The 14,473-nt window shown below is 40.6% G+C and overlaps 1 protein-coding gene across 4 annotated transcripts in view; it reads right to left on the bottom strand.

Annotated features, from left to right (window-relative positions):
- Window positions 1-14,473, bottom strand: part of MAPRE2 (microtubule associated protein RP/EB family member 2) — a 98,294-nt gene that overhangs the window by 12,849 nt on the left and 70,972 nt on the right. For all 4 annotated transcript variants that reach the window (XM_033081495.2, XM_033081334.2, XM_033081418.2 and 1 more), the window contains 2 exons: window positions 12,410-12,555; window positions 10,263-10,476 (listed from right to left, as the gene is read on the bottom strand). In XM_033081495.2, coding sequence (XP_032937386.1) covers window positions 10,263-10,476; window positions 12,410-12,555 — 360 coding nt within the window. The remainder of the gene's footprint in view (window positions 1-10,262; window positions 10,477-12,409; window positions 12,556-14,473) is intronic.

Raw genomic sequence — 14,473 nt, 5'->3', positions numbered from 1 at the left:
CATGGAGTAACATCTTCACCAGCAAAAATGGCAAACAATGAGTGCATACTCATGCCTCTTTTTCCACAGTGATCTGGCACATAAACGCCCAAGCAGAGCACCAGTTGTGTGAAAGGGTTTGCAGTGCCTTCACAGGAACCTCCCAGCCAGCTCCCCACACCTTGCTCTGCCTCTCCATCTTTCATCTCTTGATGAAAGATGTTTGGTACAGTCACTCAGCCCATACACGAGTGCCTGGCTCACAGCTCTACCCCTGCCCCAGCTCCCACAAGCACTGCACTCCAACTCAGCCTTTTCCTTATTCCCTCCAACAAGGGATACATTTGAGATGCACTGGACAGATATCTGATATAGAAACTGGTTTGGTTAAGAAGACAAAACAGAAACCCAGCCTCTCTCTGGCCTATTTGATTTGATTTATTAAAACAGGCATGTGAATCAGAGGTCCTGCTCAGCTGCACCCATGTCCATCACTGTTCCCTACAAAGAGGAAAACGCCGTTGTCCAAATGTGCTGACAGGCTCCACGCCATCCTCCACCACCAAATGCCGTCAGCTCTGAAGCCTGAGCCCCACAGGAGATAGCCCTAATCCAGCAGGCACCCAGCTCCCAGCTGAGCTCTGAGCTTGATGTTCACCAGTTCCAGAGGGATTTTGCCCTGGCTTTCTCAGTAGCCACCTTCTACCCACACCTCACCAGCTGCTCCTTCCATAGGATTACTAGATTTATGGCACACCACCAATTCTTCTAAGTTGTCATTCCCACAATGTATCCCGAATGTCAGACAATGCTTTAATAAAGCAATTCTTTGTAAAACTGATGTATTAAAAAAAAGCCATGACTAGGAAGAAACTGCAAGTGGGCAGAGAGAAGAAGAGACAGCCTGGGGGCTGTCTGTATGTCCAGACCGTGGAGCTCACAAAGTCTCACTGACCTAGAACTGTGACAGTGGCTCACTGGAGGAGCTGGAAGGTGATGGGAAAGGAGAGCAGCAATGGGTTATTTAATCAAGCTTAAGCTTTCCTGATTTAGTCACAGGCCTCCCTCTGTAGCAAGCATCCCCTCCCATCCCTATGAATAACTCTGCATTAACTGGGTCACCTAAAGCCAACAGAATACAAACAAACAACTTGATAATTCAGTTAGCATGTGTAAACGTTTCTGTGCAAGATAGCCATCCTCCTTTTCTATGCTCTTTAATATGAGACAGATAAGTGGAGAAAAAAGCATACTGGTGGGGGGTTTTGTGGTTTTGTTGTGGTTTTTTAAAACTTTTTCTTGGTATTTTTTGTTTTGGTTTTGTTTCTTTTAAAACTGGTGATTCCAATAACTTCCATGTCTTGTGTACTGCATACACAAATTCTTCTCTAGAAGGTTTCAGATACAGCACACAGCAGATATAGCAAGATAGGCTTGCTAAAGTTAGGAAAATTCAGTGTTGTGTATATGTCTGAAATAAAACTTTTTCCCACATCATACTTAGATCAGCAAAGAATAAATAATTTTTTGAAAAACATTAAAAATGCCAAGATGTTTTGCTCCTGGTTTTCTTCATGAAATTGCCTAAACTTCAGCTTTCTGCCTTCAATGATTTTTAGGTTCATCCCATATTTTGACAAACTAAAAATCAGCTGCTTTAGAGCAAGATTGCTAAAATGTTCTCAAAGCCAGGAAAATAATTTTCATTTGGAGTAGCAGATAAACAGAAATATGCAATAAGAACACACACATGAAATAAAATCACTCTGACTCTAGCATTCTAGTTGGGTCTCAAGTTATTTGATGACCAAAGCATCAACATTTACTTCTTATTGTATTCTACAACTACAAGATGCAGGTTCAAGGTATCAATTTAAAAGTAAATGCTTTAAAGTTGCCACAGAGAGAGCTAAGGAAAGAGCAGGCACAAGCATTTGATCCCCAGGTATTCTCTCTAATTTGCAGCTGAGGTGCCCTCCCAGAGTGTGCTGAGCAAGCCTTGTCCCCAGTGTCTGCAGCACTGATACATGGTATTATGTTCTGCCCTCCTTTGAATACAACAAAGCCTTTTGAATTTCTACTGCAAAGTGCCACTAAGCTTTATAAAGTCCAGACAAATCAAAAGAAATCAAATTTTGCTCCACTGCTCACGATCAGCTCTTAAATGACCAAAATATTCCAATTTCAGTAACACAGATAAAGAACAGCTATCTAGTTACTAGGATGTAGCAGCAGCAGCTGGACAGAACTTAATTGCAACCAGAGAATGCTTAGAGATTTCTAATTTAAAATTTCCCGGAGAACAAAACAAAAGCTTTACTGCACGTTTATTCTAAGGCATCAGTTTTAAAATCAGCTCAGAAGTAAGCTTCCATTCTAGCAGAAACCTAATTTCATAAAATAATTAAAGGATGCTGTTCGGTAGAGTAATGCAAAGTACTCGAAACAGCCAGATATCTAAACAGAGACAAAAGATCTTGATAGACTTAATGACTTGGTGTTGAGCAATGGTTTTGCAGTCAATTAGTGCAATAATGGAATAACTCCTAATGCACTGCTCAGAGAGACTACATAATCCAAGCAGTTTAAATTCTTTCCAACATCACATCTTCCATGAAAATATCTATACATAACTCATTTACACATTCTGAGAAAGCACAAAATTTTTTACAGGGGTTTTATGTAAAAAGGTACTTTACGTAAAAAGTATCCAGTAGTCATCTCTTGTCCCTGATCAGTGAGAGAACTGCATTGTAATCAGCAACAGAACTGTTTGCCACTTTTAATTCCTCTTCAAGCTTACTGCTGATGTTCAAAGAGAAATGCAGGGCCCTTCCTTGGAAAGGAGCATCCCCATGCCCCAAAACATGCTGGCAGCCAAAAGACTGGAAAGCACTGTGGCAGAAAAGGATTTGGGGGTCCTGGTGGACACTGAGCTGAGCATGAGCCAGCAAAGCATCCTTCCAGCAAGGAAGGGCAGCAGCCTTCTGGGCTGCCCTGGGAAGAGCATCCTCAGCAGGCTGAGGAAGGTGATTCTCCCCCTCTAGTCAGCACTGGTGAGGCACGTGAGGAATGCCTGGCTCAGTTCAGGGCTCCCCAGGATGGAACAGACATGGAGAGAGTCCAGCAAAGGGTCACAAAGACTAAGGGAATGGAGCTCCTCACATCCAAGCCACATCAGAAAGCTATGTCTGTTCAGCTTGGAAAAGAGAGGCTTCAGGGGGGAACTTACCTACACCTCAACAGAACGTGCAAAGAAGGTAGGAAACAGGCTCCTTTCAGTGGTCCCCAAAGGATGGGAGGCAATGGGCTCAAAATGAAATGCAAGAAATTCCATTTAAACATAAGAAAAATCTTCTTCACTCTGAGGATTATCAAACACTGGAACAAACTGTCCAGAGAGGTTGAGGGGTTTCCAGCCTCAGAGATACTCAAAATGTGACTGGGTATGGTCATGGGCAACCAGCTCAAGGTGACCCTGCTTTGAGTGGAACAGTTTGACTAGATGATCTCAGAGGTGTCTTCCCACTTCCACAGTTCTGTGACAACTTCTGACAGCATGCTCTGGTTTTAGGTCAATGCAGGGTTCCAATTGGAATTTTTCTGTAAACACTATTGCAGCTGTTTCTATTAGCACCTGGACAACTTTTTGTACCTGCCCACATAACACTAGCAAAGATGAGAAAAAGAAATTCACAATTGAACAACAAATTATTCTGTTCTTGTACTGAATTACGATGAGCCAGCCTTGAAATGCGTTAGAGGTTTCCACCTGTGGTACTCCAGAAACAATTACTAGTCAGTCCACCATAATTAAATGTATCTCATGCAGTTTCAGCTTCACTATTCTTTTTGCTAAATACCTAAGTTCTACAAACAGATGCAAATTTCTGCAACATAAAAAGTGGATGTTGGCACTGTGAAGATTTGGGTACAAAAAAGCTAGGCTGCAAATTCCAGTTCTCTTTACACCACAGGCACAGTCTTGTAGACAAGAGACCTACTTAACATTTAGAGAGGAATCTTCCTTGAAGCTATATGAGTAATTAGTATGCTGTTAAATATTTATGCAAAAATTCAAGAAAACACGTGCATGAATACAGTGTGGACGTGCATGAGGAGAGTGTGGAGAGCAATGGAAGCCCTGGGCAAGCACAAGACTTGGCTGAACCCACGCAACCACTGCTTCAGTGGAATTTGGGAATCACTCACAGTCTATTTTAGTCAAATTAAGGGATTTCATAAAATGAATATTCCTGACTCATGCCACAGGAGAAAAACCAAACCCAACAAGAGGCCACAATAATTTCTTCACACGCTAAAGCAAAACTCTCCACCCACTTCAACCAAGACAGTGACAACAGTAGTTTAATTAATACTCACTCACTCTTATAACTGTAGCTACACCAGGACACAAGAAAAAGCTCAATTTAGGGACACTTAATGAAATAAGTGATGACAAATGATACTTAATGGGAATTAAGTGACCTCAGACAAAATCTGACTTGACTTTCCGAATCCCAACACACTGCGGTGCAGCTGTACTAATTATTTTGAGGTACTACCTTTTCCTGGCTAGCAGGACCCTCCTGTCCTCTCAGCTCCCCCAGCCTTCATTGCTGCTGGTCCAGTACAGCCTGGTGAGCTCTGCACTCATCCTCTCTGCCAGACAGCTGGCACAGAGAAGTGTGTACGAGTACTTGAAACTTTCACAATTTCAAGTAAGAAAGTCCAGTGGAGGCCACTCGTCAAATGAAGAAGTTTTACTGATGGCATGACTGTTTCAGTTTGTCTTTAATACAAGACTTGATAGAAGAGAATTGACCAAAGCCTTTCCCCCATCATAAATGAAGGCTTTACTCTAGATTGAAAATAAGCAATATTTATTTATTATTTAAAATAATCAACAACTACTTCTTTTCAACTGAAACCTCTATTTGCTCTAGAAACATATTTAAATATGCAAACATTTATCTTCAATGGATAAAACCATTCCATAGGTTTAACAGAAGAACACAATTTAAAATTTCAAGTGCTCCTAAAAACCTAAATTTTCTAAAGTCTCACTGTCTTCTTACCTATAAGGAGAAAGCAATCTCAAAAGGAAAAATCTGCAAAAAAATCTGCAAAGAAATGCATGTTGGAAAATGAAAGAATGCGCAAATATTCGTGCAACACAGGCACTCAAACCACACCCACGGTACACTGAAAATTAAAACGGTCATTTTCACCACTGCTTTTCCAAACACAATCATCCCTCTGGAAAAAAGGTTTTGGCTCCTGCACTGCAAGCACATTGCCTCTTGGTCTAAATTCTCGACCTCAGTGGGTTTAAAAATTAAATTCTCCTCCTGCTGGCAGGGGCGATGTGTCTGTATCACAGCAGAGCCGCTTTACCTCCCAGCCGGCGCTGTCACTGCACATGCTGTTCCCCTGGGTTAGCACAATTCCTTGGCCTTGTATGAACTAAGGATGAAAACACTCTGTCACCCTGCAGCTCTTTCCATCTCTAGCCCTGCCACCTTGTCCTGGAGCACTGCACCACCACAAGCAGAGATTGCCATTGCCAACACCTACTGCCTGCCACTGGGGAAAAAGGTAGCAAGTGTTGGTGGAAAGCCAAAAAAAAAAAAAAAATAGCATTAGGAATTCTCTAGTCTCCCAGGAGTTCTAATTGTATCACTAGCTGCTAAAATAAAGACCGGTCTCACTGAGTATTTTTATCCCTCAAAATTAATTTACAGCACATCTGTCACAGCAGGATATACCATTTCCCTACAGAAAAATCAGTACTTCTCTTGTGCAATTGGTTTTTCGATGGCACATTATATATAATGCATTCATGCACAAACAGTTCATTCTGCCCTGGTTATTTTCCCTGTCATAGCGTGAGTATTTTTAGCCCTCATGTGATCCTCCAGTATTTTCCAGCTCTGTTTTAGTCATCCTGCTCTCACTGAATATTTCAAACTAAAAAAATCTAACAGCCTTCAGATCTAAGAACCTCTCACATTTTCAGCTTACATGTAAATAATTAATTTTATCAAGCTGTCTCATACCCATGTATTTTTGACACCCCACACCCATACACTAGAGAGGGCTCCATGGAGATTTGCTCTGACATACAGGAATACTTACGTAAGACACTAAGCTAAAATCCTGACAACCTGATCACTATTTTCAATTTTGATCAGATGAAGCCCTTTCCGCTATTTCCCGCAGGGAGCATTAGAACTGGCACAAACAGCAGTGCCCTAAGATTTTAATCCTGTACCACAATTTTGACTCTACATCTGTAGGCTGTTTACCACTGCATTAGAGAAGCGCGGAGGCTGGAGGAGATCGAAAGTCGGCTCAGGGCTGGTAGATGGCATTAGATCTAAAAGCAGCTGTGGTGCTGCTGCCAGAGAACCTGCAGCAGTGGTCTGTGCTGCTCCCTGAAGGAGGAAAAGACCCTCATCTCCCCACTGAGGAGCTGCATTCACCTGGTGAAACCTTGCTGCTCCTACTGTTTCTAGAAGCAGAGTGAGGCATGTTACCAAACCCACCCACCCACGGCACCACCACCATCAGCTCGGCCACAAATCAGCTCTGTGTCTGAAGAAAGGGACAAGGTAGCACGAGGGTGGCACAGCAGATTAGTTGTAGGGACCTATTTATGCCTCTGTTTCCGAGCTGCATTATCCGTGACCTGCGTTGACTCTCCAGCAGGATCACCTTTGGAATGGGAAGGGCTATGGTTGCTGGCCTGCCCACCAACTAACACAAAAACCTATGCATTTTTAGATTTCTAGAGTTTTGGGTTGTTTTAAAAGTGTTTACTTTTCAAATTAAATAAAGACCACACTCTGCATTTATAGAGATACAGGTTAATATCCATTTACAGGTACAGGAAGTACCTACCTGATACTAGGCATCATGTCAAGCTTTAGAGTATGATTAAAATATCAAAAATAATTTTAATTCATGCCAGAACCTTTCTGGATAAGTTTTCAGAGCAGCCTTTAAGGATCTGACCACTTGTTAACTCAAGGACATATATCTTAGTCTACCTCTGAAAATACATTTTTAGAACAGTGTTACAAAGCAGTTATGAATAGTCAACAATCATCTCCTAAATCATCCAAGCCCAAAACTCTCTCGAAGGGAAGAGTTGCTCCATGGAGCAACAGGAATCACCTGAAATGCATATGAAACTGCTAGTAAATAAAGTCAGTTATTCCTTTAGAAATACATATATCTAATCAATTTAGAATAGGCATATTTTAAAGCCTGCCAAACCCTCAAATATGAATATGAATATGAATATATCTGCTTGCTCCTGACACCAAACAATAGGTGTGTACATTTAGATATGTCCATTGCACACTGTTTAAAAACTTCTGGATTATGCTGAAAGATCTTTTGGAGGTTCATTTTTTTTTTTTTTTCACTAGTGCTTCCTTTTGTTTTGTTAAAGAACTGATAGGGCAGTATTAAAACTTCAAAACTTCATTGTTAACGTAGAGCAAATCACACAAATTAATAATGGCACCAAGCTGTGTGTGTGGTCTGCACACTGCAGGGAAGGGGTGGCATCCAGAGGGACATGGACAAGCCTGAGAGGTTGGTTTGTGCAAAGCTCATGAAGTTCAACAGGGCCAAGTACAAGGTCCTGCACCTGGGCCAAGGGAATCCCAAGCACAAATACAGGCTTGATAGAGAATGGATTGAGAGCAGCCCTGAGAAGGACTTGGGGGTGTTGATTGATGAGAAGCTCAACATGATCCAGCCCTGTGCACTTGCAGCCCAGAAGGCCAACAGTATCCTGGGTTCTATATTATGGTTCCTATAGCAGCTGTAATGAATACTCCTTCACTTCCAGATAAGTGTGGAAGACAGAGGTACAGGGGTCTGTGATGGGGTGAGGCAAGGCACAAAGGCACCATACATCAGTGCCACGACAGTGTGCTCAACTAGAATTTAGTAAAACCATGGAATGACTGACACCATCTGAATTAGTTCTGTTCTGAAATGCAAGCAGCAAGAAAAGCAGGAACTCTCATTTCACCTAGCATCACGCAATGTCTGTACCCCACCCTCCTCGGCGCAAAAATTAAACTAGTGTCCTGCCTGCTATACTTCTGGACAATGTTTACATTAATAATAAAGGAAGTTTTCCATGAAAAAACTAACTCTCACAGCTACAGGATCTTATCAAGACTCATCACACTATCTCAGTTGTACAATCCCATCCAAAGGCTGGGAAGGCACAGGACATGCTCTTCATACAAGCAATAACACAAGACATTACTTCATTATCCTCCATATCAGCTGGCTGGTTCTACCCCAGTAGCTATTCAATTTCTGTAGGATTGTCACCTCCACAGCTTTAATTTGGATGACATATTTGTGACTTCGGGAAGAACAGACCATCTGTAAGAGGAATTAACAAGCACAGTAAAGTCTGTGCTTAATAAAAGTGTCTTTTCCAATTTCTGAATTGGACAACATCTTGACATGAGTGCTTGGGTTTTTTGTATCCAGCAAGACATCACATGGGAAATTGGAGCATGCCAGACCCTGAAATTCAGAAGACGGTGCAAAATAAAGATGTAAACAGGCTTTAGAAGCCCAGAGTAGCACTGGCCTGCTATTAGGTGCCCTGTTTCCTGGAAGCACTAATGAGCTGAAGGCAGCTGGCCAAGTATGCCCCACTCTGACGTCAGAAGTGATCAGAGCAGAACACTGAAATCTGGGTAGGATTCCAGAGCACAAGGCGGCCTAAAAGTGAGGGTACTTCACGCTTCACACCTGCCCCTGCTTTTGTGAGTACTGGTGCATATCCAAGCCCATGAGAGGACAGATCACACATTTAAAATCAACTGAATATTAATTCTTATTTGGGGAATGGGTTAACATAAACCCAGGACAAACCAATCAAGGAATTAGGTGTGCATGTGTATTTCCATATGCACAAACCTATGTCCAGTAACACTTTTCCAGTGACTATTTTTTTTTCCTTAAATGTTAGCTGCTCTCCTGTCCACTTAATTCTCAGTTAAAAAAACCAGCATCTGCTTAGTAACTAGTCATACCCACATGACATAAACACCAAAGATCAGGTTTAGTCCTTTGGCCTGTTCCAGAAACACTGCTGTGGTTTAACCCCAGCAGGCTGCTGAGCCTCCACAGCAGATCACTCACTGTCCCCTGCAGTGAGATGGGGGAGAAACTCAGAGGGGGAAAAGTTAGTAATTTCATGGGTTGAGATACAGACGGTTTAATAGGCAAAACAAAAGCCATGCAAACAATCTATTTACCACATCCCATGGGCAGGCAGGAATTAACCCATCTCCAGGAAAGCCATCACCCATAATGGTGATTTGGCAAGACAAATGCTGCAACTCTGAACATCCCTCCCCACCCTTCTCCTTATTCCTCCAGCTTTTCTGGCTAAGCACGATGCCATGTGGTATGGATTATCTGTTCAGTCTGTTGGGGTCAGCTGTGTCCTGGCTGTGTCCCCCTCCAAATTTCTTGGGCATCCCCAGCCTGCTTGTTGGCAAGGCAATGTGAGAAACTGAAAAAGCCTGGACTCTGTAAGCACTGATTAGCAATAATTAAAACATCCATGCCTTATCAACACTGTTTTGATTTTAAATTCAAAATTTAGCACCAATTTCCTCTGAAACGTTATCTCCATCCCAGCAAAACCCAATACAAGCACAAAATAAAAAATCAGAAGACTGAGGTATCTTTGTGAAAGAGCAAAAGCTATATGTTTTTCAGTTAGAAGGACTAGCATACCCAAACAAATAAGCACACATAAAACCCAAAATAACTTAATTTTTCTTCTTCTGGTCAGCCCTTAAGATTTGGAAATATTTTACTCACCACAAAAATTAAAAAATAAATCAGCCTGTGCAAGAATTTTCCTATAAAGGTGGAGGTGTGAAAGAGGAACACACTCCATTTAATATTCTTGAATAAACTTGCACATACCACATTCAGCAACAAGATGGTTAAAAGCCTTTGTCTCCACCACCAGACATTACCAGAATCCATGTCATTTACATGGAGGAGGTTCAGTGGAGGAGACCCTATGCTCAGTAGGGCTGGGCCAAACTGGAGCACACAAGATGTTAACTTTCTGCTGTGTCAAGATGCTAAGCCTATGATAAGGTAAAAAGAACGGCACAACCACCCACGGAAATAATTTTAAACTAGTATTTAAGTAAAGTGGACCACAGTTTATAATTGTCTTCAGAGACAGAAATGGAATTCTTTAAGATGCAAAATACCTGCAGTTGGAGAGTTTGCATGGTGAGACTTTTTGGGCAGGTTAAAGATCTGTTCACCAGGGTCTGGTGGAGGAAGAGCATCTTGGCCTTGTCGAGCTTCCACAGGATCATACTCCTTCCCATCATAGTTAGCATCAAAGAACTTCTTAAACCATTGGATGAAATCTAAGTTGTCTTGGAAGCGCCCTTTGACCAGTTTTTCCACAGGAATTACCTAAAAGGTAAATATTAATATCCAATATTACATCACTGCCATTTTTACATATAAAAATTACATATACACATTTATTTGGAAAAAAAAAAATCTACTGATTGCATCAGCAAATAAACTTCTGCCATTGTTTTGTTCCTAAAAGAAAGGGTCAATTTTCAAGTGCTCTTAAAAAATGAAAACAAAACCCAGTGAGGGCCAACCTTTGAAGTAGCGATACCATAGGTTTATGTAAGCCTTTATAGCTCTTGTTCCACAGAGGTACTCCCTTACATCCCACGGGTACACCCCATGATGAATGACACTGTTCTGGGAGTAACACTATATTCAGCCAACTAGGGATTTCTGGTTTTAATGGACAGGGTACAGTTTGATGTACTATAAACAAGCAATTCTTCAAAAACTCCAGACAGATGTTTCTTGCTCTCTGTCCTACTGTTTGAACTACAAAACCCAGCAGCTTTTCCAAGACATGCTAAAGTTCAAACCAACCTATATTTTAGTAGCACATGGTCATCATATGAACCAACCCTGAGGTTTTAACCTTGTAATTTTTTTCTGTTCCACATACAGCTATACATAAAACATTTGTGGACATGCGGCAGTTGACTTAAATGCCTTATAAATCTCTACTAAAACAAAGGAAAGGCTATGAGGATGTCTCCATATCAATATCTTTGAAATTTTTCACAGACGTGAAACCTCCAAGAGGTGTCTTCATCCAGTATTACAGTATTCAAGGCTTACAGACACCTACAACTGCAGAAGAGGGGTCCTGCTTTGCTTAATTCATGCTGCTGAATAAACAGCCAAGTTAAGTGGACCCTAATGACTCTTGAATGTTATGAATTTTCAGCTGGAAAAGGGTATTTATTTCTTCTACAGTTGGATTAAGCCAACTGTACAGCATTTTATAAATCTGTGATGCTTCTGCAAGAATTGACATTGCATTCTGCATGTATTTTCAGGTTGTTCCATTCGTGCTTTACATTAAAAAGGCATGGTAAATTTGTTCTCTACAGGAAAATTGACAATATTCACTACATAAGTCTTCCCAATGTTTCACTAGCAAATCACACTGTAAATAGAAGTATCCATAACATTTAATGAAGCAATGAGGGTTTTCCAGTGCTTCATAGAAGTCTTAAGGACTCTCTGTTATGACTGGTTAAATTTCAGAATAAAGCAACGCTAAAAGCCAGGCCAGAATCTTAAAAGGGTAAACAGGTAGTGCATCAGTGTAAAACTATAAGCATGATGACATAACTTCCATTATTCATTTTTATCAATGCAGTAATTTATATTGGTGAGTCTGTCAAAGTCTCACATTCAAGCATAAACCAAATATCTTAAGACTGAACAAGCATTTTTTCAGAGACTTCCATTCTTAACTTTACAAGATCACATGTCCTACCCAATCTGTTAAATCACTGGGTAAATTATTCCAGCTTTTGAATAATTAAAATTCCTCAAACCTTGCTTTGGACAAAAAATACGGAATACTTATAAGAACAGCATATTTTTAAGGTTTTTTTGTTGGAAATTCAGGTCAACAATAATTTTAGTTATCAAAAATTTAAGCTTCACTGATGACAAAGAATTTCCAACACATGGTGTTTTATCAAAGGGTCTCTGATATGAAGATATAATGAGTTAGATGGCAAAACTCCTCAGCAGACATGTGGACTCAATTTTTAATTTGTACCTAAATGGAGCCAAATGCCAAACTTCTTCCTTTACACCCAAATACCCTTTTCAGATGATGAAAGGTCAAGAACATCAACATACACCATTTGCAATTCCAGCTCTCCATTCAAAAGCTGAAAAAGTGCATTTCCAAGTATTTTGAAGTTTGTTTCCCCTATTTATTAATTTTACACAATTTGTGTAACTTTTGAAACATGTAGTGATCGAAATACAAATACAGAATGCCTACCTTATCCACATTCATTCTTTTAAATGATGCCTGCAGAAGTTTGAAGTTGTGAATGTACTCGTGCTCCAGCTTTGCTTGAAACTTTACTTTCTTCAAGCTAATGCACCCTGGGAACAACATGTCCATGAACTGGCAGTAAGCTGCTCCTGCAACAAGAGAATGCATTGACATTAATCCAGATGCACCCAGGTAAGACCAAATGGTGTTTAATGTCATTAGCAGAAAGCATGAGCAGAAAGCAACAGTGCTGAATAAGTCCCTGCTGTAATTCGCCCTAACACTACGCACCCAAGACCTGCTTATCTAATGTACACTGAGCAGTGACACGTTCAAGTGGTTCTTTCCCACTCAGTCTGGACCCACGATGTGCTGTTGTGCAGCATCCAAGGAATCACCTCGACTAATGCAAAGTGAAATGTGTGTTCTTGAAATCCCTATACACAGCAGGACTGTCCATACAATGAGAAGATAACAGTGAAAATGAAAATCTCTTAATAAGCTTCCTCAATCCCCACAGTCCCCTGAATTCAAACAATCCAGGATCATCTTTCTTCTGGCCTTTGTACCCAAATGCCAAGCAAGTGCAATGCAATTTAAGATTGTATCAAACCATAATTAAAAAAATTTTTGCAAGCCTCCAGCTTGTTAAACACACTAGTCAGTCGCCACCCCTCTGCAATGAACATCCGTACTGATTTTCATTTACTGAGAACAGCATTTAAATAAGTAGACTTTAGCATAGTCCACCCATAGTTTTCAAAGCTGGGCTAACAGCTTTAGTTCTCACTCAAAACAGTCAGGCTCCTAAGTTCAACTTTTGAGACCTTCTGAAGTTACACAGACAGTAGGGCTGTGCATGTATAACTAATCCAGAACAAAGAAGGAAGTATATGGAAAAGTTTCTAACCAGTAGCCTGAGGACAGCTAATAGAGACAGCATTTCTTGTATGCAGGGAGCTTCCTCCTACAGCATTATGCCACTGTCATTTGCAAAGCCCTTACTGTTGACACATTCAAGTGTTTAGGAATCAAGATAAAAATGTTTAAGGAAATCAGAGGAAAAGCAATTTTCTTCCTTTTTCAGATTTTTCTGCAAAATGCTTTATACTCTACAAAGATTCAGTGAGGTCCACAGAGGACTGTAGAGGGTGCAGCCCCCGTGCTTGAACATCAGGGCAGGGAAGTGATTGCCCCATTACCCCTGAGAAGCTCAATTTCACTTCCACAAAAAAGACTGTTGTACTTTTAGTGCACATTCTTTGACAAAGAAGTGTCCGGATCTCACCCAACAGTTCAACCCACCAACAACAATTTTTTCCCACAAATATTTCTGAGTGTTCACAGAGAAACCAAACTAACAAAGCAGACACCTGGGTTGCCCAGTTTTACAGGAGAGTCAACAATAACTTGAACTTTAAGTCATTTTTCTCCATGGTATGCATATGTTTTGACAGGACCAACTTTATGCATGAGATGGTTTTCATTCTCTGTATCTAGTCAGCCATCAGAAGAAGGTTACTGAGATCATCACTTCCCAAACAGAAGAAGAATTTAAGAAAAGAGTCCAAAAATGTTCCCTGAAATACCAACACAAATTTTGCTAAGGGGCTTACCAAGATCCAGCTTTAGTGCTGAAAACCACTGCCATTTAAAAAAAAGAATCTGTTCCCATTGCCTAGCTTTGTTGGGAAAATGGTTATTATAAAACCCTCATTTTCAAGGACACCTTGTGCTTAGCTGTTTGCAATGGTCTTGATATGATTAGGAATCAAAAGTAAAATATTCCCTAAAGGGAAAGGCGCCTTCTGGCAAGTTTCAAGCATCAGACGACAAATTTGCATCTTCTTACAGAAAACTTTATAAACACAATTATTTATTCAAAACTCATCCTTAGCAAGAGAACTTGTAAATACATGGCAATGGAAAAAATACATTACAGTTAAAAGCACAAGTATACAGACAAAGCATAGCTTGAGTACACTTATTATTGTTTAATTTAATGCAAAAGGATTATTATGCAATCATTTAATATTATAAATTGAATTTGTTCCTAACTCTGTCCTT

The sequence above is a fragment of the Catharus ustulatus genome, chromosome 1, assembly GCF_009819885.2.
Source record: "Catharus ustulatus isolate bCatUst1 chromosome 1, bCatUst1.pri.v2, whole genome shotgun sequence".
Taxonomy (NCBI): Eukaryota; Metazoa; Chordata; class Aves; order Passeriformes; family Turdidae; genus Catharus; species Catharus ustulatus.
The sequence above is the reverse complement of the archived record's forward strand: the minus strand, read 5'-3'. Positions and strand labels throughout refer to the sequence as shown.